Source organism: Ursus arctos, unplaced genomic scaffold (assembly GCF_023065955.2).
Source record: "Ursus arctos isolate Adak ecotype North America unplaced genomic scaffold, UrsArc2.0 scaffold_33, whole genome shotgun sequence".
NCBI lineage: Eukaryota > Metazoa > Chordata > Mammalia > Carnivora > Ursidae > Ursus > Ursus arctos.
The window spans coordinates 11,549,181-11,575,263 of NW_026623019.1; the positions used below are offsets into that span (position 1 = coordinate 11,549,181).

The 26,083-nt window shown below is 43.8% G+C and overlaps 1 protein-coding gene and 1 long non-coding RNA gene across 4 annotated transcripts in view; one reads left to right on the forward strand and one right to left on the reverse strand.

Moving 5' to 3' along the window:
* TRPM3 (transient receptor potential cation channel subfamily M member 3) overlaps positions 1-26,083 on the reverse strand; it is a 262,509-nt gene that overhangs the window by 76,506 nt on the left and 159,920 nt on the right. For 2 of the 3 annotated variants that reach the window (XM_057305537.1, XM_057305539.1), the window contains 8 exons: positions 21,748-21,848; positions 20,215-20,349; positions 15,732-15,782; positions 7,182-7,217; positions 6,863-7,003; positions 4,066-4,095; positions 2,852-3,141; positions 2,008-2,236 (listed from right to left, as the gene is read on the reverse strand). In XM_057305537.1, coding sequence (XP_057161520.1) covers positions 2,008-2,236; positions 2,852-3,141; positions 4,066-4,095; positions 6,863-7,003; positions 7,182-7,217; positions 15,732-15,782; positions 20,215-20,349; positions 21,748-21,848 — 1,013 coding nt within the window. The remainder of the gene's footprint in view (positions 1-2,007; positions 2,237-2,851; positions 3,142-4,065; positions 4,096-6,862; positions 7,004-7,181; positions 7,218-15,731; positions 15,783-20,214; positions 20,350-21,747; positions 21,849-26,083) is intronic. The other variant, XM_057305538.1, reaches the window with a different exon arrangement.
* Positions 475-6,166, forward strand: LOC130542344 (uncharacterized). The gene is made up of 2 exons (XR_008956831.1): positions 475-730; positions 3,558-6,166. It is a non-coding gene; the product is annotated as an uncharacterized LOC130542344 (long non-coding RNA).

Here is a 26,083-nt window from a genome sequence, read left to right on the forward strand (position 1 = left end):
CTGTGTGTGCTCTGAGCGAGGACATGCACGTGTTACTGCTCAGGGAGGCACTCTGGCCGGTCTGAGAACTGTCACGCACAGCAGTAGCTCAGCCCGATTTCGGAGAAACAGAGCATCTTGCCCACAAAATACATCGTACCCAGTTAACACCCACTTGGCATGGGGGAAACGGAGGAAAATGACAGCCCTTGCCCGAGGCAAAAGTGGGAAAGAATTCAGATTCTCCTTTAGCCATTAGCACTTGGCTTTGCGAAATCAATTCATACGTATGTCCACCGGCATTTATTTGCCAACATGTCAAGTGGAGTTGATGATGCATCATCTAATTATCTCTGTAAAAAATGCTGTCCCCAGTTGACCCTGAGAAGTCCGTGTGGGAAAGCATGTTTTCATTGCGGAGTACTCCCCTGGCCTTTGCTACCATAGTGCAGAAACTACACACACACACCCCCGCGGCTGTGTTCACCATGAGAACCCCCTACACAGCGGCGCCGGGAGGCTCAGCACTGCGCTCCGCTCGCGTATAAATGATATGCTTCTGCCTCCACGTGATGATAATAAATACGTGGGCCCTTCTCCTGAGAGGACAGTCTCACTCTGCCTTTGCACGATCGTCCAGCCATGGGACTTGTGCTCCCTAGATCTTCTCCTGCGTCTCCTCTCAAACGCTAAACCGGTTCTGCTCTGTAAGGCTTCTGAACACGAGCCTCCTTGGAGAAACCGCACCAAGGTGAGGGGCTCGGAGAGATGGGGAACAGTAAGCGAACGGAACCTCAAGCAATGAGGCAGGGACAGCCTGTGCTTGAATGCCCTCAGGGACTCTGGCGCAGCCAAGAGAGAAGGGAGGGGGGTGACCCTGAAGTCGGGGTGCCTGGCAGGCCTGGGAAGGCTCAGGTGGCATGCTGGCAGCCTTCAGGGGACATGACACCGTCCTCGGAGCTGAGAGCCAGGCTTGGCGGTCACTAGCGCTGTGGCTATGGAGCGCCCACGACCCACTTCATGGAGCCCTTCTGTGACTCTGGGCCAAGAGCCCACGGGAGGTGTGGTGTGGGGGAGGGGTGCTGTTTCCATGAGGGTGGCCTCAGTGCAATGCTCTGGTCTGGTGGCCCTTCTGCTTTGCGCTGACCTCAGAGTTACCTAGACCAGGTAGCTCTAGGTAAATATGAGCCTGGCTTCAGTTGTCACAGCCAAAACTCTAGACAGAGAAAGCATTTGCAAACATTCTTTCAATCTTTCCCTCCCATTTTTTCTTTCTTTGTACTTCTTCCAGTTTAATGTCTTCCTTGTAAAACACTAAAGAAAACTTAAAGAAGCAAAGCCACACATCATCCTATGTCTTGTACTTTCGAGCCCAGAGGTAACCACTGCAAACAATTTACTGTGTATCCTTCCTGGTTACTTAACAAAATTATATACAGACGTAACTATGCAGGTACATGCTTAAAAAAAAAACCCAAATATGGACTCAGGCTTTGTATAACTGGTCTATAACTTGTTTTTCTTCACTTAAGAATAGATCGGGATGATCTAGCAACATCTTTACATATAAATCCACCTCCTTTTTATTTCAGTTTAAAACGTTTCTCAAGCATGGCTGCTAAGAGCCACTGTCTCTATGACAAGGCGCGAAGGAGGGCCAAGGCATTCAGACTTGGGCGGTGGTGACAGGTTGACAGGTTGCCTGGTGAGGGGTTCCTGGAGCCGCACGGCTTGTGTCAGAGCAAATGGTACATCCTATAGTACCCCTGCGGGCCCATGACCTCTGGATCTTCTGTAATACTAACGTGTGGGCACGCCATCTCTGATTTAGTAGAATTTGGGGTAGGCCCTAGTCTCTATATGAAAAAAAAAAAAAACCCATTATATAGAAGATTCTGATACCTAGTTGGGGCTTAAAACCACCCTCCTGACACAAGAGATGCCCAGTCCCACTGCAGACTTGGCTTGGTGAGCTCCAAACCAACCCTCCGGTCCTCCTAGCCAATGGGGCCTTCTGGGCGTGCTGACCTTGAGGCCCGAGTTCTTGCGCATCCGGAGCCGGCCCATCCACATATCTGTGAGCAACATCTGGCTACACGTGTGCGCGATGAAGTCACGATGCTTGGCGGCCACGGCGAGCTGCAGGCAGGTGGCGTTGCTCCAGTTCTTCAGCTCATACGTCAGCAGCTTCATGGCCAGCTGCTCATCCTGCTTGTAGGACTGGTCTAGGAGCTCCACAGCCAACTGGCCAAAGTCCCTGCAAGACAGAATGCGAGGAGGTGTCTTTTGGCCATCTTGGAGACTTAGATGATGAAAGCGGGGACCCACTGGCCAAGCCACGGGATGTGGTTACTGTGTGGTCTCGTTTCTTATAGGGTCTAGTCTGCTCATTCATTCATCCAGCCAACATCAATTAAGCATCTACGATGTGCTAGGGGCGTAAGTCAAACAGGATGTGGTCCTGGTACTCAAGACCCCCAATTCAAGGCTACGGATGAGGGAGGCAGACTAAAAAAATTACCGATTAGAGTGCCATAGGCCTTCTTATATGGGACAGACCTCAGTTCATATCTGAGCCTTATTGACCCCAAGTGTGTGATCTCGGACAAGTTAATGAAATTCTCCCAGTCTCATTGTCTTCAGCTTTAAAATACGCACAATAAGAGGACCTACCTCTTGAGGCAGTTGAGAGGATGAAATAAAATCTATGTATCTCTGTGTACTTCTCTATCTAGCACTGTGTGCCACTAATGTTATTTAGTCATGTCCACCCTCTGTGTTGAGGGAATACTGCCTCAACTTAAAGGTTTGGGTAGCTTGGACCCTCCAGTATTTGAGGCCCCCAACCACCTCATCTGCTGGACTGGCCAACCTGGAGTTGTGGTTCAGCTCCTGGGAGATGTCATCGACCATGTCATTCTCAGAAGCTTCGTGAGCCATGGCTTTGCAGAGCTTACAGGCCACCAGGGCCTTGGCCATGGCCTCCTCGCCATGCTGCCAGAAGAACAGGGCCATCTTCTGCCTCTTCATCAGGACGGCCCACACCATCAGCTCATGGAAAGGGAAAGGGAAGTGGTTGATCTCAGGGTCGTCCAAGTCAATGTCCACCTCTTCTTCTCGCTTCTTGGTGGTCTTTCTTCCTCGCCTCAAGGGGACATCATCCTGTAATTGCAGGGAAAAAACATACAGGTGGAGTTAGAAATGCATCAGTTAAATTTATTTATTGTATATTTACTATAGATCCTGTTCTGGGATTGACACAGAAATGAACTAGCCTATCCCAGCTCCTATCCCAAAAGCACTCATGCGTAACTTTAAAACAAGTTATAATGAGTGCATAAGCACAGCCCTATGGGAATATGCCAGTGTTATACTTAATTTTTAAAAAGTATTTTAATGGGCCATTCCCTTCCTTTCTTTCTCTCTTTTCCCCTCTTCCTTTCCTTTCCTTTCCTTTCTTTCCCTTCCCTTCCCCTCCCCTCCCTTTCCTCTCCTCTCCTTTCCTCTCCCCCTCCCCTCCCCCTTCCTACCTCCCTTCCTCCCTTCTTTCACTTTTGTCCATTTTTTTTTCCCTACAGGTAAGGCTATTTGTGCCTCATGATGGACAGCACTGCCCTTTTCTCTGAAAGGACAAGGACATCCTATTCTTGCAGGTGCATAAACGACAATACCCACACAAACAAAAGATGGGAAATGGCAAACAGATGATCTGTCTCCAGTTTCTACACACCTCTTAGGTGTATTTGTGAAGTATTTCTGGACTTTGGACCTGTTGCCGGTTGTAAACACCCATGAACAGATTTCACTCACTGGAATTTATATGCTTCCTTGGTTTTCAAGTTAGTATTTCAAGTAAGATTCATCTTCTTACTTGTAAGGCTAATGTAACCTCGTGGTGGAATTTTCAAGGCTACTGTAACTTGCCCCCCCTCAATACTAGAAAAAATTTCCCTTCCTTATTTAGAATCATGTACTAAGCCTTACCAATTAAATGAACATATATATGCATATATATACATATATGTATTTAAAATGTGTAATAAAGAGAACAAATAATTGACATTAATAATTTGGGCAAATACTTACCTCCATTCCCAGTAGTTTCAAGGCTTTGGGCTGTTTCAAAAAAAGTGTTATACATAAAGTTAGATCTTTCTTTATAGAGGTAAGAAAAGAATCCTATTATATCTTAACCAGGTAACAGAAGAACTCTATTGTACCATATAGCATTTATTCACTTCACTAAATAAAACACCACGAAAGGAATCCATTTATAGAAATTCTAGGAGAATTAGGCGTTTAGTGATTTTGGTGAATCACTGAAAATTAGAACTCCAGAGAGGCACAGCGAGATTGTCCAAGGGTAGAGCCTGCAGGTTTGTAATCTCTTTTATGGACCAAAATTTCTTCCCTCTTCCCAGAACCATCCTGCTTGGCTGACATCTCCATGACCCCCAGCACTTGGGTGAGCCGTGAAATGTTCAGTCAAACCATGAGATGTTTCTGAAACTCTGAAAGGCCTCTATTAGCTGGAGACTTGGAATATCACTCAGAGTATGTGTTCAGATGCTTCCCGTCAGCCACGTCCCTGTGTAGCTGTCCAGTAGAGCAAGGGCGAGTGGGGCCACAGGGGCATGTGCTGACCGCGGCAGAAGGTGCTCAATGACACGGGAAGTGTCAGCACATACAGTGGCATCGCTGGTCATGCTGGGAATGTGCGAAATAGCCACAGGCCAAGACAGAGAGAAAAGGCAACTCAGCGAATTACAGAGCTTGATTTATATCTAACAAGTGGAGATAAGAAATTACATCTCAGGGGGCACGAATCCCAGTTCTTTGTTTCAGGTGTTCCAGAATGGGTTGAGAGCTATCTTGGAGGTCGTTCGGGTAACTAATAAGGTTATAGCACTCACCATTCCTCCAAATTTTATTTTGGAATAAAATAAAATTAGGAATAGCCTGAACCTTGTCTCTCTCCCTTTCTTCCCCTTTTAGCTTCCGAAGTGACCACCAGTTTGAAATTTGTGTGATTTTTTCCCCCCCTTATTTATACTTTTTGGTATTTCCAGAGCGGTCTTCGAGCACCACCAAATACTTTCACCATCAGAGGATCTGCTTTGTTAAAATTAAAAATCATGCCCACCACCAGCTAGAGTAACAGTTCTCAAAATGTGGTCCAGGAACTATGTGATCCTTTCTGGGGCTCCCTGAAGTCAAAGGTGTTTTCCCAATAATACTAAGATGCTATTTGGTTTTGACACCGTGTTCAGGTTTTGCGGTGACGGTGCAAAGGCAGTGGTGAGTCAAACTGCTGGGGGCCTCAGCAGGGATGAGGAAGGCAGTGGCATCAAACTTCACTAGCTGCCATTAGATTCCCATGTTAGGCTCTTGACGCTTAAAGACAAACAAAAAAATCAGTTGCACTTAAGAAGTCCTGGATGAGGCCTAAAAAAATATTAACTTTATTAAATCTCTACCCTCGATACTAAAAAAAATGTCTTTTGACTATCTTGAGGGACGAAATGGGAAGTGTGCGTAAAGCACATCTGCTACATGCTGAGCCCGGACGGGTCGTCCTGAGGACACACATGCAGTTATTCGGATCACGGCCACACTGTTTCATGGGCAATCGACTTGAAGGAATGACTGGCAGACAAACTACGGTTTACTTAGACTTGGACACTGGTGGACGTTTTTGGAAATGGCCGAAGTGGGGCTGTCATTTCAAGGAAAATAACTGATGGTATTTGCTGCCAATGACAAAATTTTCCAAGCAGACATGAGAAAAAACTAGAATTTTTGAAAACTTGCATATCCTTTCCCCCATGACCTGGACAGTTTTTGAGAAGTTCAAGACTTTTCTGATGAGATTGGAGGTGATATTAATGAAGGTGAGTTTTTGAAGTTGTTTAATGAAATGTGTGAACTGTCAGAAGGCCGACATAACTCTGCAAACCAATATTATACAATGACCAGTCTACCATGTTCCAAGATCCCCACAAAACACAAATCAATCAATGCATTTTAAAGTAGCAGAGTATGAAAAGTTCACTGAAGTTATTTCAGATTTTGTGTTGCAACTAATCTTTAAGAAATTGCCAATTGAGTTTTGATGTATGTAGCATCAAAAAAAGAATATCTATAATTATCTGTAAATATTATTAAAATACTCCTTCCTTTATATACATATACGTGTGTGTAAAGTCAGATTTTCTTTGTATATTTCAACCAAAACATCTGGCAACAAAAGACTGAGTGCAGAAGTAGATACGAGAATCTAGCAGTCTTCCATTAAGCCAGATATTACAGAAATATGCAAAAAATGTAGAACAGTGCTACTCTTAACACCAACTTTTGTTTTTGAAAATATAGTTATTTTCATAAACATGTCATTTATGTTAACATGTAATGGGCTTCTTACAGTTAATTTTAAATGAATTAATATTAATTATTAACTAATAAATATTAAGTCTTTAATTTCTAACATGGTAATGTCGATAGATAGAACTCCCATGGATAAGAGCTTTATGGGGTCCTCAATTTTTTAAAGGTATAAATAGATCCTAAGACCAAAAACCTTGAAAACGACTGAGGTAGGTAAGATTAATTTGAATTTCATTATTATTCCCCGATCATTAAGGCTCACTCCCAGTGCCAGTTTCTGATTTTAACTGGACCCAGTGAGGAAAAGAAAGGGGTGTATCACCCAATACATTGCTTTTTTTTTTTTTTTTTTAATGGATTGGACGGTGGCGGGAAGAGGTGGGTGGGCCAGTTGCCTTCTTATCTGATCTCCCCCTTGGAAATAACGAAGCCACATCCGAAATGTGTCCTGCCTAGTCCTCCCAGGAGTCCAGGAAACGGAACTTGCTGCAAAACTCACCCTCTTGGGGCCAAAGAGATTGTGATAGAGCGTCCGAAAGCGCTTGCGCGTGTAGTTGCAGCGATAAGCCCCGCCCATCAGGTACTCGATCACCAGGCCGATGTCAATCAGGCTGATTCTGTAGTCTGGGGGCAGGTTCCCCTATCAGGAAAGAACGAAACACACACACACACACACACACACACACACACACACACAAATCCAAAAGACAGCATAGTTTACTAGGGATTCTATGCCATGTGTTCTGTAACTATTTTAGAGTAAAAAAAAAAATAATTAAGAAACATGAATGTAGTATTATGCTGGTTAATTAATTCACCTTAAAATAGATCCAACCGAAACCTGGATATTCTCGCTTGGAAAGAAGACATAAGTTAAATAAGAAGATGCAGTAATCGTCGGCAATAACAGAAAATCAAAATATTTATTCAAGTCTTCAGCTGGGGAGAAAAAAACACCAGTGTAGCAGAAAGAAACACAAGGCTTGACATGGCAAATGCTGTGAGTCCCAGCCGCTAGCAGCTCGGTTCCCAGACGTCCCCCGGGCCCCCTCGCGCTGCTCTGCCCCTGACCCAGGCTTGTTACCGCTTTCTTGATAATTTACTTCTTCCCACTCACTAAATGAAGACTCCTTCCAGAAGTTGATTATTATTACCAGGGCCTGCATCAGGTGGGATATGCTTAGAGTTCCTTGGCCAAACCTCTATTAACAATGAGAAAAAATGAGCACCTTTTTCATAAAAGGAGAGCGGACGGATGTCAGGACCATGTCATTTATGAGCACTCCTTGTGGTTAAAGAGAAAGGGGATAGCACAAGGAGAGATTTTATCAAGGGAATATTTATTTTCCCAGAATTAAGGAGGTTTTGGATATTTTCTTTCAAATAGTGTTTCTTAAAAGCGGAGTGATAGGATAAGTTTTAGCTGCTTGCATATATAGATATAAAAACACAAGAGGTTGTATCATTGTCGACTCATTACTAGTTTCTACATCAAAAAGGTGCTCTCTAGGGTCTAAGGAAAATACCTGCTCTGCTAGGTTCCATCTGGGGGAAGCTCTGAGCGCATCCCGAGTTCCAAAGGGTGCGAAAAATTAACCCACTGTCTGGTTAGTTTCCTGACGCAGGAGCGCCCCCTATACCATGATGACAAGGGACCCGCCTTGTGTAGGAAGCCGGGAGCACTGCGTCCTTAGATATATTTTGGAGAGGTGTGAGGGCTTTGTCTACTCTTGTCCCTAATGGAGGACCCACTGCGATGCTGTGTGAGGTTTCTGCCACTTCACAGAAGTGGCCCATAGCCATGGTGGTGGCTCTCCAACTTTGGTGGCATTAAAATCACCTGGGGAACTTGGTGGCAGTGCAAAGGACTGGCTTCAACGTATGGGCTTCTACATGCTTTATTAGCTCTCCAGGTGATTCTGAGACACGCCCAAGTTTGTGCTAAATACGGTGGGGCGGGTGGGCTCGCCTGGCAGAACTGGAAAATTCATAGTGTATAATAATCGTCATTAGGAAATCAGCCTCAGTTGTTTTGCGCAACTGAGGGTAGGTTTTCAGTTATCCTTACTCAGCTTTGCTATGGTCAACAGCATCCATGTGAAGAGGATTCTGGGTTAAAGGGGGCCCACTGTATCCTTCCATGAAACCTACAGCTTTGATGGTGTTACTGATCTCGGTATTCCCGGTGCCTCTTACAGTGACTAGTGGGTAGTAGGCATTCAGGATGTTTCTGTGGCGAAACTTCGAATGAGTCAAACAATGCAATTCATTGATGTGGTTGGGATCAAGTCTCAGTTTCCGGTTTCTCAGTACTGTGTTCTTGTCAGTAAGACAATTAGCCACAGTCTATGCGTCATCGTGTTTGGGAGAGGCGCACGTCACTGTGGAAATTTAACTTGAAATAGGCTGATCACTCTACCGGTATTTTTAGTGGCGTAGGAACGAAGGGATAGCAGTTGACGCATCGGCCTACGCATTGGAGATCCTAGTGCTACCCTGCAGACTTGCTTGCTGCTCCTGACCAGTTCCTACCCGGCGGGTTCTACTTCTACCTTGGCTTCGGGGCACAAAGCAGGCTCAGGGATCTCATTTGAGCCAGCTGAGCGCAATGGGACTGTGGGAAGGCGGTCACATTTGCAGTGGAAGCAACTTGAGGCATAGAACCCCTCCCATCCTTGAGGATGGGCTTGGCTCGTCAGAACCCCAACTGAAACGTCCCTTCATAAAAGTGGCCTTATTATCCTGCTGGCCATGCTCAGAATTTCGCAATCTCTTCTGAGGACCAGTTCATCAATCTAACTGAATTGGCAAGGGAAGCTCCCCTCGGGCTGTCAGAAAAGGCCAACTGGCCTGACCTCTTTATGCAAACAAAGCGTGGCAAAAACAGAGAAAAGGGAACTTAGAGAACGTTTTTAGATAGTAACTGTTCGTGTAGTGCCCTTTCCATAAACATGAAACTGAGTTTAAAATTATTCCTCATGGGGGCGTCTGGGTGGCACAGCAGTTGGGTTTCTGCCTTCGGCTCAGGGTGTGATCCCGGTGTTGTGGGATCGGGCCCCACATCAGGCTCCTCCGTTATGAGCCTGCTTCTTCCTCTCCCACTCCCCCTGCTTGTGTTCCCTCTCTCGCTGGCTGTCTCTATCTCTGTCAAATAAATAAATAAAATCTTTAAAAAAAAATTATTCCTCATGCAACTACTTTTCTCCACTGTTTGGGGGCAGGTGAACCAGGCTTCGAGTTTCTGCATCGATGGGCTGTACCCGACGGTTAGGCAGGCCTCTTATTTCAAGAGTAGAAGAGCTCGAGAGGCTGGACATGTGTGGGTCAGCCTCCTGTCTTCTGTATTTGGCTCCTATAAGGATAACCGGCAGAGGAGGCCCTGCCTCTGTGTTATTTTCCTGGGCATTGTGAGGTAGGCAGGGTAAAGAAACACTGGCTGGGAATCAACTGCCCTGAGTTTCTTTCTGTCCGTCCTTCATAAATCAACCAGTGTCCCTCAAGGGCTCAGTTTTCTTCCCTGTACAAGGGGTGGAACTCAATGGCCCCTATGGTCTATGATGCTGAGGTACCAGGTTGCAGAAAAATCCCTATGAGATTTAGTGTGATCCTATCGAAAGGCAGGCATGGCAAGTCTATGAATTTGTGCCTATTTTTAATCCTGTAAAAATTTTCTAAATTTAAAACACACGAGTAACAGCGAAACTAACACCCATATATTTTCTTTTGAGACAGCGATGTGTGAACATCAGTTTGAATTCTAAGAACAAGACACCAATATTGCCTGAAGACAAATGGTGAGTGACAATAATTATGCTTTTGGATTGTCTGTAGGAGTGGGGGCTATCAGGAACGTGATAATGGTAAAATTCAAAATAAAAAATATTGAGAGGGGCAAAGAAAATGTTTTTTTGTTTTTTTGCAAGTGATTTTATTCATAAGGGCTGTTAGGTTTATATTTACCAAAAAAGGTGCTGGAATCTTTTTTTTTTATAGGAACTTCTCATGTAAATCTTGATTATTTTGAAGTGATTTATACGTGATCTGGTCTCAAGCCAGAGAAGGGATTCAATGAACATTGTTGGTTCTGCGAGGCTTTGAGCAAAGGCCTTAAAGGAACTGGCCTGCCTTCTGTTTGACCACCAGGGGGCGATGTTCACCTGACCGAAGCTAATGGCGGTTCCACCAGCATTTACCTGCCTGTTCTTACATGTGTAATAAGGTGATGTAAATGAATATAGAAGATCGGAGGATTTGGAAATCAGGAGAGAGTCAGATGCCCTTGTTAAAGTGATATCTGGAGGAGGGAGAGCTTACTTTACCAAGTAACGAGTTTGAAAGCCTGCAAGACTGATTGCATCTGTTCCCCCCCCCCCCCCCAGGGCTTTGAAAGCACAGAAATTAAGGGAAATTAGTTTCACAATTTTTCCTAGGAAGAATGGAAATCTTTTGGGGAAGAAGAAATAGATTTCATAAAATTCATAAAATCGGGTACAATTTCAGCCTCTTGCGATAACTGTGTCCTGGATGAACTCTGAAGGGGATGGGAACACTGGGGCTTGTCTGACGTGCTGGGCTGATAGCCTTGGCCACTTGTGACCTTAGATGTCACAGACGCAGAGAATAGCCCGCAGTATGACCCCGCAGTGGAAACAGCAGTGGGCTGGACTGTGGTCCCAGCTCTGTCTCTCTGTGACCGTGCGCAGATCACTTCTTTCCCTGTACCTCTGTTTACACTCTGAGAACAGAGTTACTTTGAAGCTCATGTCTATTTCTAGATGTCCAGCTGTCTGACCACTACCTGGCAGGCTGCTCTTATTTCTATGCTACCTGGGCACTGGGCAAAGATTGTTGTCCGGAACGTGGAGAGGTGACGTAGTTTCTACTAATCACCCCTGAAACGTGGTTAGAGGAGCTGAGGGCTCAGAGACAGGGATGGTAAAGGGCTGGACAGGGATGATTGCTCATCACATCCACCTCCTTTGGAAAAAGCCGAGAAAGTGAACAGCACACCTCACATGCCACGGGTAATGTCCAAAAACCTTCTGGAAGAGTCTTCCTTCGCTTGGGTGCCTTTCAAATAGGAAGCCAACAACGGCACTGGAGTAATGCTCCTTCTGTCGCTTGTGGTACTCCCTCCTCCCTCTTTTGGTAATTACTTTGGTAATTGGTAATGCCTGAACACTTATGTCCCCTTTCATGCCTCAACCACGCATGGCAAACCATGTGACTCAGATAACTTGATCCACAGAGTGAAACAGAGAAGCTTGGCTCTAACAGTAGGTACAATATGACAACATGAAAACGTTGTCCCCTTTTCTCATGCCATGAGCTACTTCTCTGAAGCTAAGCTTTAATCCATGCCATCCTGAAGATGACTTTTAATTAAAAGAATAGTTTAAATGCATGTATGGGATCTGCTCTTCTGCATATACTCTTTTTCAGAAATCAGTTCATGATAATCACTATCAGATTTCAGCTGTTCAGGAAACACATTTTGTAGAAACTTACAACAAGCCTTCAAAACAAGATTACTTCCTTCCAATGTATTAAGGTGTAAAATGACTGCTGGCTGCTGGGTTTACCAAGGAAGGGTGAGCAAAAGTCTGTTCTGGTGAAAGTTCGTGGAAAAGAGGACATTCCCACAACGTTCGGCTTGGTTATAGACCAGGCAATCTTTTAAAAATTAAAAATGCTTTTGCAAATCTGCATGAATTTGGCAGATGGGATTATGAAAATGTCCTTTCTTTATCCAAAGAGTGTCTGAAATGCTTCCCCCACCCTTTCATTCTGCCAAAGCTCTGGGTCTTAATTCCCATGTGAATGAATTTTAAGCTATCATAATTTCACAACCATTTCTATATAATACTCAACTATCACCCTCCCTTGGTGGGGAATGATGGTACAGGTCATCTGAAGTGTTAGCACATTTAAGTTAAGAAAGAAAAACTAGTACTTTAAAACATATAGAGGCACAAATCGAGCAGACAGTTAGCTTCTAAAAATGGCAAGTTAGATTTCGCGGAAAAGCAGACAGACTCGGGCCGCTCTGGATTAATGTTGCATTTGTGCACCCAATGGATTTATGCAGGAAAGCAGTTCTGGGAACTGAGCTGGACTCTATCATTTTAAATCTCTGATTTTGCTGAATAACCAGTTTTTTACCTCCTTGCTCCTAGATTGTTCCCTTGATACAAATAATTTGAGATTCAGTTCTCCAAAGTCAGTTCGTTGATATCCAGGGAGAGTTGGACTTGGAGATATAATGCTGTTAATGTGGGACCGTCTGACGATTCCTAAATGCATTCCCTGGGTTCCTAAGAGTTACTTGCATTTGATTTTCCAGACATATCATCGAACACTATGTTTAAGGATCAGAACTAGGTTCCTAATGTAGGAGTAGTATTTCGTACCAGGGCTTATCACTTACTGGTTAATATCTTTTTGTCACAGATCACATCAATTAATAGGTAACGTAAAGTCCTACAATCATAAAGCACAAAGCACATGCTAATTATCAAGTTCCTTAATCTTGAAAACTCCTTAAACTGCCCAAGATTTTCTTAGCATTTTAAACCTAGCTTCTGTAGACTTTGCGTACCGCATTGGCCTGGATTGCTGGAAGTCATCTGGGACCACCCGAGGAAGATGTACATCAATGTTAATTTCTCTCATTTACTTCTTTTTTTTTTTAAGATTTAATTTTTTTATTTGAGAGAGAGTGAGAGTGAGAGAGAGCATGAGTCATGGGGAGCAGCAGAGGGAGAGGGAGAAGCAGGTTCCCCGCTGAGCAGGGAGCCCGATGCGGGGCTCAGTCCCAGGACCCTGGGATCATGACCTGAGCTGAAGGCAGATGCTTAACCAACGGAGCCACCTAGGCGCCCCTCTCTCATTTACATCTTAAGAAAACACAAACCCCCCTCATGTTTAGCTCCCTTCATCCATATAACATAAAACGTAGAGGCTTCCAGCTCCTTTGGCTCCCACTGTTATACCTTCTTGCTGTCCAAGTCAGAGGCTCACCTTTATCATAGAAGGAAACAGGAGTCTGCTGTCCTTGTCCCTCTCTTTTCCCAAGGGAAGAAACAAAACACAGGCTCTGTTTCTCCCCACCTTATTGGCAGTCTCTTTTCCCAGGTAAAAGGATAAACTGTTCCTAAGCCAGTTCAGAACTATCCTGGGTCATTTGCAATCACCTTTTCCAGTTACTCAATCAGTACATAAATGAATCCTTATATATTTTTGCTCCTGTATTTGGATCACACTTGAAAGAAAAATAAGACCGCTCCTAATACTCCTTCCTCCCATATCTTTACCAACATAGTCTTTCTTGTTAGTTTACATTACTTTTGAAGTACACCTTTAGCTAAGAAGTTAAAAAAAACCCTACCTTAAAAATACGTGCCTTCTAATGCAGTGACGTGAGCAAATGTAAGAGGCAAAGAATGGGATTTCAGAAGGGAGAAACGATGTTGCAAAGCAGAGCCCTACAAGGAAGGGAACCTAATAGGAGGGAATTTGATCATTTATACTCAATTAAATCTAACTGCAAAAATCCGTTTGAAAATCAGGCAAGATATTGAGAAACGAGGAAGTAGAGGTGATTCAGTGACTGTCTGAAGGCTTGAATTGGCCAGTGGCTGAGATCGAGGGACAAAGGCATAGCTGTCTCCTCCGACAGTGACACAGACTAGCTCAGGTAATGGGGGAGGGGATAACATCTTATTTATCATTTAAAAACCCTCAGGACATTTTATCGTACATGAGCAACAAATATCTTGGCAAAGAATACGCGTTAGATGTATACGCTGAATCTTTCGAGATACTTCCCCCTAGTCAGTTTCCAGGCAATCTTAAGCCAGGATAAATGACAGAAAATTGGAAGGCTTGAGGGTAAGAGAAATGGCTCTGTAGAGGGCAGATGTGCTTCTGGCTCAAAATGGGGCAGACCAAGGAAAGATGTGATCTTGGTAGAATGGTGGTTGGGTTGGACGTACAGATAGAACAGCATCTGTTTCTCTTGCTTGGAAAGAACAGCAGGCTTCTCTCACTCACACAGATGAAAAAATCCTTTAGTTATGTCGTGTAGAGATGAGAGGAAAGTTTCCAAGAGCCAACAAAAAGTTTTTGTCTGTTTTTTGTACCCTTTACTCATAATGAGCAAAGGTTTAGCTGATTCACAAGTACATTCTAAGCAGCCCCAGGACCTTTACCTGACCTTTCAAGGGAAACATCTAAGGGAATGACTCCATACGAGATAAAGGAATCATACTCTATTTTTGACTTTACTTGGTAGCTTTCTCTGAGTATGTCCTATGAGCGTTGGTGAAAAGTTGCTATAGACTGGTGGTTGAGTATGCATACATGTGTGTAGGGGGTGGGAAAAGTGCCCCCATCTATTTCCTCCTTTGGAGTTAAAACAGCAGGCTCTGGGAATGCTGTCAAGGATTCAGAATGAAGTTACCCCGAGAGAGACTGAATGGGGCACAAGAGCAAGCACTTAGCTAAGAGTAAGCATAGCTTCCCCGCACCTCACTCTTCTCATCTATAAACGGGAATCATACTATATAATAATGATAATAAAATAATAATTTGACTTCATAGAATTGTCATGAAGATGCAATGAGCTGTGACGTACAGCGGGCTTAGTTAGTGCCGCGCGCCTGGTCGTCACTAAAGGTTTGGCACTATTTTATTATTGTTAATCAAGGGATCTGAGTTTGAATTCTGCTTCTTCCCTAACCACATACTATAGTTCTCACCTCCTTACATTTCAGCCCCTATATCTGTAAAATAGGAATGATTCTCCTTGAGCCAAACCTCCTGGATCTCCCCCCACCCCGATCCATTAGATGATGAATGTGAAAAAAATCTAGAAGAATGGAATGCACACGTGTGTTTCGGTCTCTGATGCTCGGAGACTTTCTGAGCTGTGCTCCTGCGCTCTGCGTGATGTTAGAAGCGACAGTGATGTGTGGCATCAGGAGCAGTACATGGAGATACCCTCCTCTGGTTAGTCGGACAGCATGGAAACTAGCTCCCCGAACAGTGAGGGGCACATGTAAGAAAGCGGGCAATGGCATAAATCCACACAGCATGGCGCAAAGCTATCCAAAAACATGACGAGTTCTGCTATCCGAAAACATTATGTCCAATGAAAGCATCTAAAACCACAGAGACGGGAGGTAAAACCGCAGCTGCGTTGTAAGCAGAGATGTCATCGTTAAAAGGCAACACACACGCAGTGTCCTGAAATGAGGGCTCTCGCGGGGACAGGACCGCTCTGGCAGCTCATGCAAAACAAAGGTGCTTTCTAATCACAGGAAGCAGTCAAGACAGGGCCTCCGACCTGCAGTCGAGAGGGTTCTTACCTTTTTGACATCCCTGACCAAGTGGTACAATGTGTTTGAGGGCCCATGTCTCTGAAAACAATAAAGAAGAATCAAATGGTTTTGCTGCTCAGGGGCTCTCATTGGTAAGGCAGGAAGGATCTGGAAGGAAGGGTTCTGGTGGGCGGAGGGGCAGTTCTTGAAGATGAACCTTGTTGTAGTTGCTCAGTTGTACCTGTCTTTTCTAAACAAACACGCTGGCAGATTTTGGGATTGTGGTTCGTCGAGAAAAAGCATTTGAGGTTCTAGGTTCGAGCTTTGTAAAGGAGTCTGTCAACTCTGTGGACAGCTGGGCCAAAACATCATTGAAGGGGCTAGTGTTGAGGCAGGGGGGAGACAAAGGGGCCAATTTAGAGCACTGGAAATACGCTTTGCCACATGGCTGATCACAACTCGTCTGTTCGCCATAACGAATGAGAAATTGTCTAAAATGGGTTGGCAAAGTTTTCTGTAAATGGCCAGAGAGTCAGTATTTTAGACTTTGTGAGTCATAGACTTTTCATTGCGACTGTTTGACTCTGCCATCGTGCAAAAGCAGCCAGAGACAATACGTCAACAAATGAGCCTGCCCATGTATCGATAAAACTTTATTTATGGACACCAAAAGAGAATCAAATTTCATATAATTTAAATATGTCACAAAATATCATTCTTCTGTTGATTTCTTGGATCATTAAAAAATGTTGAAAAAACAGTTTTAACTTGCAGGCCATACAAAAACAGGCAGTGGGCTGGATTTGATTCTTTGGTATCAGTTGGCTCAAATCTAGTCTAAAGAAAAAGCCACAGGCTCTTGGCGGGAAAAGAGAGGCTGATGTGAAATGACTTGCCATCCTGTCATCTTTCAGGAATAGGAATGCTGATAAAATACAGGATGCCCGTTAAATTTGAATTTCAGATAAACAAGAAATAATTTTTAGTATAAGTATATCCCAAAGATTTCACGGGACATGCTCATATCAGAAATTACTCATTGTCTACCTGGAATTCAAATTTAACTGGGCATCCTGTATTTTCATTTGCAAAATCTGGTGACCCTAAGTGATGGCAATCCTTCAGCGCTGTGGGAACACATTCAGGCATGGAGACGATTCCTGTGTATTGCCTCAACTGCCTGCCCATGCATGCGACATACTTCTCAGAATTCTTTTTCCACTGAGGAATGCAGTCTGATATAGGGATTGAACGCACGAACTCCTCAGAATGGCACTCCACACCTGGTTCTGCTGCCTACCAGCTATGACCACGTGCAAGCTCCTTATTATTACTGAGGCCGTTCGCAGTCCCATAATCCTTCGTGACAGCATTCTCCAGGGAACCACCACCAGCTGATTCCGGTGCTGAAATCTATTGGCCTTTCTTGATCTAGAACTTTCCTGCTTACTTCTTTCCAATCACTGGAATAAATATATTACCTTGATTCTCTAACTGATATGCAAGTCATTAAGCTCTGTGTTTTATTTTACTGAAAACTCCATTATACTTTTTCCCCCCTGGCTTTATTGAGATATAATTGAGTAAGACATTGTGTAAGTTGAAGGTATACAGTGGGATTTGTTTATTACAATCAAGTTAGTTAACATAACCTTCGCCTAACGTAATTATCATTTTGCTCTTGTTGTTAATGGTAAGAACATTAAAGCTCTAATCTCATAGCAACTTTCAATTATACAAGATGGTGTTGTTAACTATAGTCTCCATGCTGTATGTTAGATCCCTGGAATTTATTCATCTTGTCACTGAAAGTTTATACCCTTTGGCTAACATCTCCCATTTTTCCTACCCTCCAGTCCCAAATATTTTGAGGATCCTCCAAACTGTGTTTTTATATCTGGTTCCCTTTTCAAATATTAATTGACTGTGTATGCATGTGTTTATTGCTAGGCTTTCAACTCTGTTCTATCGGTTTATGTGACTATTTTTTGCCAATACCATACTGTCTTGATTACTATAGCTTCGTGAAATAATTTGAAATCAGGAAAGGTGACACCTCTACCTTTGTTCTTTCTCAAGATTTCTTTGGCTATTTAGGGTTCTTTGTGGTTCCATGTGAATTTTAGGATCGTGTTTTCTATTTCCATGGAAAAATACCATTGGCATTTTGAAAGGGATTGCATTGAATCTATGAAAGGCTTTGGGTGATATGGACCATTTAATAAAATTAACACTTAACATGGGATATCTTTCCATTTATTTATGTCTTCTTCTATTTCTTTAATCAAAGTCTTATCATTTTTGTTTTATAGATCTTTTACTTCTTGGTGAAATTTATCTCTAAGTATTTTATAGTTTTTGATGCTATTGTAAATGGGATTGTTTTATTCTCTTTTCAGATTGTTAATTGTTAGCGTATAGACATGCAACTGCTTTTTGTATGTCGATTTTGAATCATGAAACTCTACTGGATTCATTTATTAGTCCTAACAGGTTTTTGTGTGTGTGTGTGTGTGTGTGTGTGTGTGTGTGTGAAGTCATTAGGATTTTCTATATACAAAATCATGCTATCAGCAAAGACAATTTTACTTCTTCCTTTCCAAATTGGGTGCCTGTTTTTCACTGCCTCCCTCTTATTGAGATATGAGTTTTGTCTTTCGTTCTATTAATGTGATGTGCATTTATTGATTTGCATATATTGAGCCATCTTTGCATTTAGGGATGGAATCCCATTTGGTCACGGCGTATAATCTTTTAATGTGCTGTTGTATTGCAATTGCTAGTGTTTTGTTGAGAATTTTTGTACCTATATTCATCAGAGATATTGGCCTATAGTTTTATTTTCTTATAGTGTCCTTATCTCACTTTGATGTCAGTGTAATGCTGGCCTCCTAAAATAAGTTTGGGAATATTGCCTCCTCTTCAAGTTTTTTTGAAAAGTTGGACAAGAATTGGGGTTAATTCTTTAAATGTTTGGTAAAAGTCACCTGTGAGGCCACCCACTCCTGGGCTTTTCTTGTTGGGAGGTTTTTGATTACTGATTACATCTCCTTACTTGTTATTGGTCTGTTCAAATTTTTCTATCTCTTCATGATTCAGATTTGGTCAGTTGCATGTTTCTAGGAATTTATCCATTTCTCCTTGGCTAATTATTGATCTTTTGGTGGGGATAGAAACTGGGACCTCCTACTCTATCATTTCAGTCTATTATTCTTACTGAAAGTGTCACTATGCAGAACCAAGAAAAATCTGCAGAGAAAACAGAAACCTGGAGCCGCTCTGCTAACCTGTGTTCTAATTCCAGCAGCACGAAGGAGACAGAGCCAGTGTGGTACCACCTAACGCTCACCACTGGCTGGGGAGAGGTCAATAAGCTCTATCTCATTAGAGCTGTGGATGGTGGGACAGAGAAGCAGTGTGACATATGAGAGGAAGAATAAGAGTGTTGGTTCAGTACTGGCTTTCTTCTTTACTTAGGAGTTTTGTGATCTTGAATAAACCAATTCCCTTCTTGGCCTCAGTTTTCTTATCTGTAAAATGGAGGAAAACAATATCTACTCTTTCTTTTAATATTCCAAGTAAAAATTTATTGACCTTGTCTAAGAATTCTTACATATTTAATACTGCTTCTAATGTGTCATAGGAATTACTTCCCAAAAATGTTAATCACAGCTGGATTGAAGGAGTATTTGGGAAGTGTAGCCACGCTGTTTATAGAAGTAGAAACCAAATTATAGTCTACTGGAGATCCAAAGGGATTTACCTTTGTGGAATTTGAAACAAAAGAACAAGCAGCAAAAGCTATTGAAGTAGGTCCAGAACCTTTGGGAAGAAAGAGTTCTTAACCTTCCTGAATTGTACTCTCCAAACATCCTGTTCCCTCTTGAAGTTTCCAATATCTACTCTTTAAACTTCATTGGATTTTAGTGAGTATCAGCTCAGAGCCAATGTACTTAACTCACTGAATACTATAAACAACTTCATAAATAGTTTTTCTTTATGATTATTCCTTGGTAACCCTAGTTAATGAAGTAGCAAAGTATTATAAACAATATAAAAATATTTTGGGGTAACTCCAAACAAGGGGTATTTTACATTTTATCCCATTATAGAGGAAAAGGAATGAATGCCATAGCTTTGAGGATAACAAGGTGGTGTGGGAGAGTTAATCGGTCTCCTTTGATGCTTTGAGTTAAATCAATTCTCCTCTGCTGATTGCCTCAAACGCCCTCTGGGCTTACAGCATAAACTGTGTTCTAATTTTCAGAGCCTTGTGGGTTTGTGTAAGAATCTGAGAATGTTGGCTTTTGGTGTGATCACATAACTTTCTGCCTTTGATGCTGACAACTGAGCAGTTAAAACAAGTGGAATCTTGGTGACTTGGCGTTGTCTACAGGTCTAAGGGAGCATTTGTGAAAAATGATCCATGCATTTGGAGGGGAGGGAAGAGATTCACAGGCATGTGGGGGGCAGGAGAAGGTAAAACAAAAAAAATACAGAGAAAATAAAAAGTGCCTTAGCTTGGTCCTACCGTATTGTATAATTCCTCTAGTCTGGAGATGGTGAGAAAACGGTGCATGCTTACTCCATTCTCTATGAGTAATTTCACAAAATCCACTCTGTCCAGAACTAGGGCATCCAACATGGCTTGCTCCAAAGACCCCACCTGCAAATCAAGTCACTGAGTTAGTCTGCCCCAGCTTCTCGGGATGCAGTTTCTTGGTGTTCACCTGAACAGTTTAGACACGGATGACTTTGATATCTGGTAAACCTTCAGCACATCCAAGGACAAGCTAGCGAGACTGTTCCCAGCTCCACTTTTGGGACAACCACAACCTCTCTTGTGTTTTGGGACCTGTCTTTGCAAATATAATTCAGAGTTTTCTAGTTCTAAACGCTATTTCCTCCTTGATGCTTTTTTTCTCTTCTGGATCCTGAGAAGACACAGGGTATACAAGAATTTTCTTTGTATTCTCTGACCAAACTTCTGCAATACTCGTGAAGTGCCAAAGTGGGTGCGTTGCTGTCCTCCTTTTCATCTTCCTGAGGCTCTGCATTAGACCCCTGGCTACCTTGAAAGAGGGACCCTGGCGAACAGATCAGAAAGTAGGCCCTTCTTTATTTTAATTAAGTGTTAGACTACCTCGCTTCTGCCCCACACATTTCTATGCAGAGACCCAGCAACTTTTTAGGTCCTTTGGTCTGTTTACCAGGGTTTTATTCCATTCATTTCACAAAATTTCCCAGTATCCAGACTCCTTGACAAATCTTTCCACACTAGCAATCCACTAGCAGCACTAAACAGAGACAGGGGCTTCACGGTGGGCAGCAGCTCTCTGGGGGCAAAGACAGGGTTAAAGAAGCCCCGTCCATGAGGGTATTGCCCTTCAGTTATTCTAGCACAGAAACCAAATCTCAGACTGCTGGCTGCCTCCTAGGGATCCAGGCATCAACTACCCAATAGCCAATTTTCCTAGTTTTTATTTTTGGTAGTGTCAGTTGAGGGAAACCAACCAAGAACAGTTATATAAAGCTTTGGTTCCCTCTGTGTTGTGCCTGGGAATAGGGAGGACCTGTGCTCGGCCACCAGGACCAGATGGCACCTGCTCGCGGGAGCTTGCTAATCCTGTGTCCCGAGGTGTGACCGAGCCACACGCTAGCACGGGGAGCCGCCGCTCAGGAGCAGCAACCTCAGAGACAACCAGAAACAAACTGCTAGTTCCATGCCTTCCTTCATTTTAATGAACACACTTTTGTCTTATATGTTTTCTCAGACGTAGGGAAGAAATGGCATCATTTGCCGCAGAACGTTGCCATCAGAGGCCACCCAGAGACGGGAAATGTCTGGAATGTATGCAGTTGTGCTTTGTCACGTCGTCCACCAGGTGGCGGTGTTTTCCTAAATATGAGATGGAGCTCGAGCCTGAGGATGGCTACGAGGGAGGGAACATTTGCATTCTCAAGAAGAGGCAGCAGTTTCTCCGAGCCGCTCTCAGAGATTTCTTAAGCAAATACCCTTTGCCCAAGCAAGTGGGCTTTGCAGGGGTGGTGACATATACTCTACCGGCCACTGCTGCCCATAAATAAAGATCTGGCTGCGAGCGATGTCCACTCTGTTCCAGGCTAGAGCTAAGCTCAGCTGGTCTGGGGCCGAGGCATTTGCTCCTGTGCAGACAAGGAGGAGAAAAGAGTGGGAGAGAGAAAGCATTGATCAGTTATTACACCAAGAAGACCTCCTCCATGACTCTCCCATCAACCCCCCTCTTCCAGAAGAGTAGACTCAGCTGGACAACAGGGTTTCTTGGGCACTATTGGCATTTGGGGGCAGGGTAATTTTTTTCTGTGGGGGCTGTCCTGTACATTGTAGATTATTTAGCGGCATCCCTGAATTCAACCCAGTAGATGCCCATGACACCCCCACCCAAGTCATGGCAGTCAGTCCAAAACGTCTCCAGACATTGCCAAATGCCTCCAGGAGGAAGGAAAGAGACAAAACCAGCTCACTGAAGACCACCGCTCAACACTGTTGCTAGTCCAAGGGTGGCCCGTGGAGCCAAAACAGCATCAGCATCACGTGGCACTTGCTAGAAATGCAGACCCTCAGGCCCCACCCTCAATCTGCTAAATCAGGGTCCGTATTTTAACAAGGTCTCAGATGACGCATGTGCACATTTCAGTTTGAGAAGCAGTGCTCTCTAACACGGGTTGTTTCTGCTGGCCAGTCACTGGTGCGAAGCATCGTTCAGACTGTACATTGCATGGGGCCGAGCCCTCATCAACTAGTGGGCTAGCTTTGCCACTCTCTTGAAAATGAGTTAAGATCTTTTAAGAGAAAGGCAAACAAGTGGTTTAGGTTTTCTTTGATTGGTGGGTAGAAGCCACTGGAATAAATTTTCAGTTTCCCATTATTCTCCAGACTCCGTGGCTAGATCTGTGGGGTCCACATGTGGCTATTTAAACCTAAATTAATTAAAATTAAAACAAAACCTTTAATTCTTCAGTCACACTAGCCACATTTTAAAGGCTCAGTAGCCCTATGTGGCTGGTGGCTTTTGAACTGGAAAGTGCACATTCAAAACAGTTCCATCATCACCGAAAGTTCTGTTGGAACAGGGCTGGTCTAGATCAATGCATCCTGTCAATAAATTCGACCTGCCAAGCAGCTGGGTGTGAGGCTGAGAACGGCAGGTGGAGAGAACACTGGGCTACAGTCAGGGGACCCGAGTCTGCCATTTTGCAGCTGTGTGACTTTGGTCCTCTCTGTATCACTGTTCTATCACCTTGTGAAATGCGGACGATAAGAATGATCCTGTTTACTGGCTGGGATGGGAGACTAGAATGAGATCATATAAACAAATTCACATATGAACTGGGTTTTTGCAGTTAACACCCTTGGTACCCTGACCAGGAGTCATCCCTAAGTATTTGTCTGACTTCACGCAGCTAGATGTATTGCCAGCAGGGGCGCAGGGTACAGAGACAGCACTCTTACCTGCCTCACAGTTTTTGGATATGTACTATGAGCTAGGGATATTAGGGACTTGCACATATTATCATATATAATGTCCCAAATAATCCTGGGAAATGGGTCTTATTGTCTCCGTTTGACAGATGAAGATACTGAGGTCCAGAGTGGTTAAAAACCAAATAGCTACTAACAGAAGGTAAACAGAAGAGGCATTTATCCTGCCAGATATGAGATTCAGCCCCAGTGAGTTTTCCTTCATGCCACCTCTGCTGACTCTAAGTTTGTGAGGGAAGGAGGGCTAGCAAATGCGAGCACTGCCCATTTTCTTGGGTTCTTCAGCAGTGGAGGCTCGAACAATGAGCTGCAGATAGGGTTGCTGGTGATGAAGCAGTGATTCCCAAAGTCTGTTGCACATTCAAATCACCCAGGAAGCTTTTAAAACATCCCTATGCCCAGACTGCACCCCAAAACAACCACATCCCATTGATTGGGGTGGGAACCAGGCTCTGATAGTTTTAAAGGTCTCCAGGTGTTTTCAGTGTGCCCCAGAGCTTGGGAACCACTGTGCTACATGATTCCGTCTGTGTGCTGCCTCTCCCTGCCTTTTCCTTCTTGGCTCTGAGATACTGAAGCTAAGAATCAGGTGAGCAAAATGCTCTCTAGACATCACCTCTCAAACTTGAGCATGCAGAGGAATAACCTGGAGAGCTTTTTAAAACACAGAGTCTTGGGCCCTACCTCCAGAGAATCAGATTTAGTCGGGTGGGACCTGAGTTTCTGCATTTTTGATCTCCCAGGTGGTGCTGACCTGGATGATCTGAGACCTTCATTTGAATAACAAAGGCCCTAGAGAGCTGTGGGTCCCTTTCTCCTCACAGGGCAAAGGGCGTTTTGATTCTGGTGTCTACACATTGATGGGTTTGATATAAACCACATACTGGTAGTAAATTAATTAGTGTTTGGGATGATGAATATTAATTCGGTTTACACAGGGATTTTTCTATTAAAAATTATTTATCACCTCAGGTGATAACATCAGAAACCACAAACTAATACCAGGGTAACTGGTGTAAACAAGTGATAAATAGGAACGTGTCAAAATGTACAGTCATCATTTTGAAGGAAAGAAATGGAAGGCTCGCTGGGGATGCATTTGGAAAGGTAGCACTTCATACTTGGCTCCCTTTAGCAGCTCTGTTGGTCGTTGCCGACCTGCTGTAATGGTTTCATTATTCGCTTTGCCATTGTATGCCACAAATTTGTATGTCGCCCAGTCTATAGCAGCAGCACAAATCTGAACAAGGAGGAAGCAGCTACTGGGGTCAACGTGAGCTACCTGAATGTAATTATGTTAAGTGCCAAGTGAAATCACAAAGCCAATGAGTCCTGACTTTTCAAAAATTGAAAATACATCACTCAAAAGTGATCCTGGGTGACAGTTTGGATCAGAGGTTCTCAACTTGGGTCACCAACCATCCGAGCTGCCCAGGATAGTCAGGCTGTTAGCACTGACATTTCCACATCCTGGGAGACCTGTCAGTCCTGTACCAACCTGGATGGCTGGTCACCCTATGCTCCCCTGGGCTTGCATGAGGGAACTGCCTGAAGAGCTTGAAATACACTCATGCTTGGGAGCCATCCCAGAGATTCTAGTTTCATTGGTCCTGGGCATTGCAGTTTTTGAAAGTTCCCCAAGAGCTTTTAAGAATAAGAGGTCCTTGACCTTATTTTCACATTAGAGTCGTGAAGACAAGGTGAAGAACCTTGAGTCTAGATAATATATATTCATTCACTTATTCACCTGTTTATTCGTTTATTTACACATTAAAACAATCCAGATTTCATGCCTTCTCTTACGGCAGCCACTATGCCAGCCTGAGGACCAGGTGAGTAAGACGGAGTCCACTGTCTGGAGAGCTTCTGTGCTAGAGGAAGAGCTAGGTCTGTAATTAAACACATCATCTCATGCATTTATCTGCTCAACAGATACTGAATACCTTCTACGGCAGGAACTGTTTTAACATTGAACCTCCATCCCATGGTGAGGAAGATAGCTAAGGTCCCTCTGCCCAGAGCTTACAACTTACTTCTCCCCATGGAGGGGCAGCATTCAGAAAGTAAAGGAATAAACAAACTAAGGAACTGTGTACTTTCTGATTGTGTAAGTGCTCGAAGGAGCAGAGTTATTCCCGAGAGATGGGGGACGTGTCTAGAGGAACGCTTTGAGTCACTCCAAGTCAATGTGGCAGCACCATTCTGGCTCCCCAGTCTCACATGATCCACTCAGCTGGAGCGATCTGCTTGTTGGGTTGCCCTCCTGAAACCAGAACTGGATATGAAGCCATTGGATAACCTCATAAATACAAATCTGGGTGTCCTTTGGGGCATCTGGTTGGCCCTGTGGGGGAAAGAGAGGGTTGGAAAATGTCTTGAAGTATTGAAATGGGGCAGGGGAATCCATGAAGATCCTGGTTTGGGCTAAGGGTACACCATCCATATGACACTGTGGCCCTGGCTGATGCCAGATCCCAGGTGGGGGTGGAGCTGCCCTGTTAGGATGAATGGATAGGAGACTTCCCTGAGAGTAACATTTGAACTGGGACCTACATGATTAGAAAAAGCCACCGTGTGAAGAACTGGGCAGGGGGCAGGAGTGGGGGCGCATTCCAGGAAGAGGGAACATCAAATATAAAGGCCCTGATGTGGGAATGAATACAAGTAGGTATAAGACACAAAAAGAAGAGTTTTAATATTTCCTCTTTCTGCAGGAGGTCAGGGAAGATTTAAGTGGATAGAGAATGGTTTTAAGGGAGGGATTAGTTCACTAGACAAATGAGATGACGAAAGGCATTGTAGCAAAAGGAACAGCCTATGCAAGGATTGGGAGAGTTAAGTAGCCCTGCGAGCTTGGGAAATTAATGGAAAGACATTG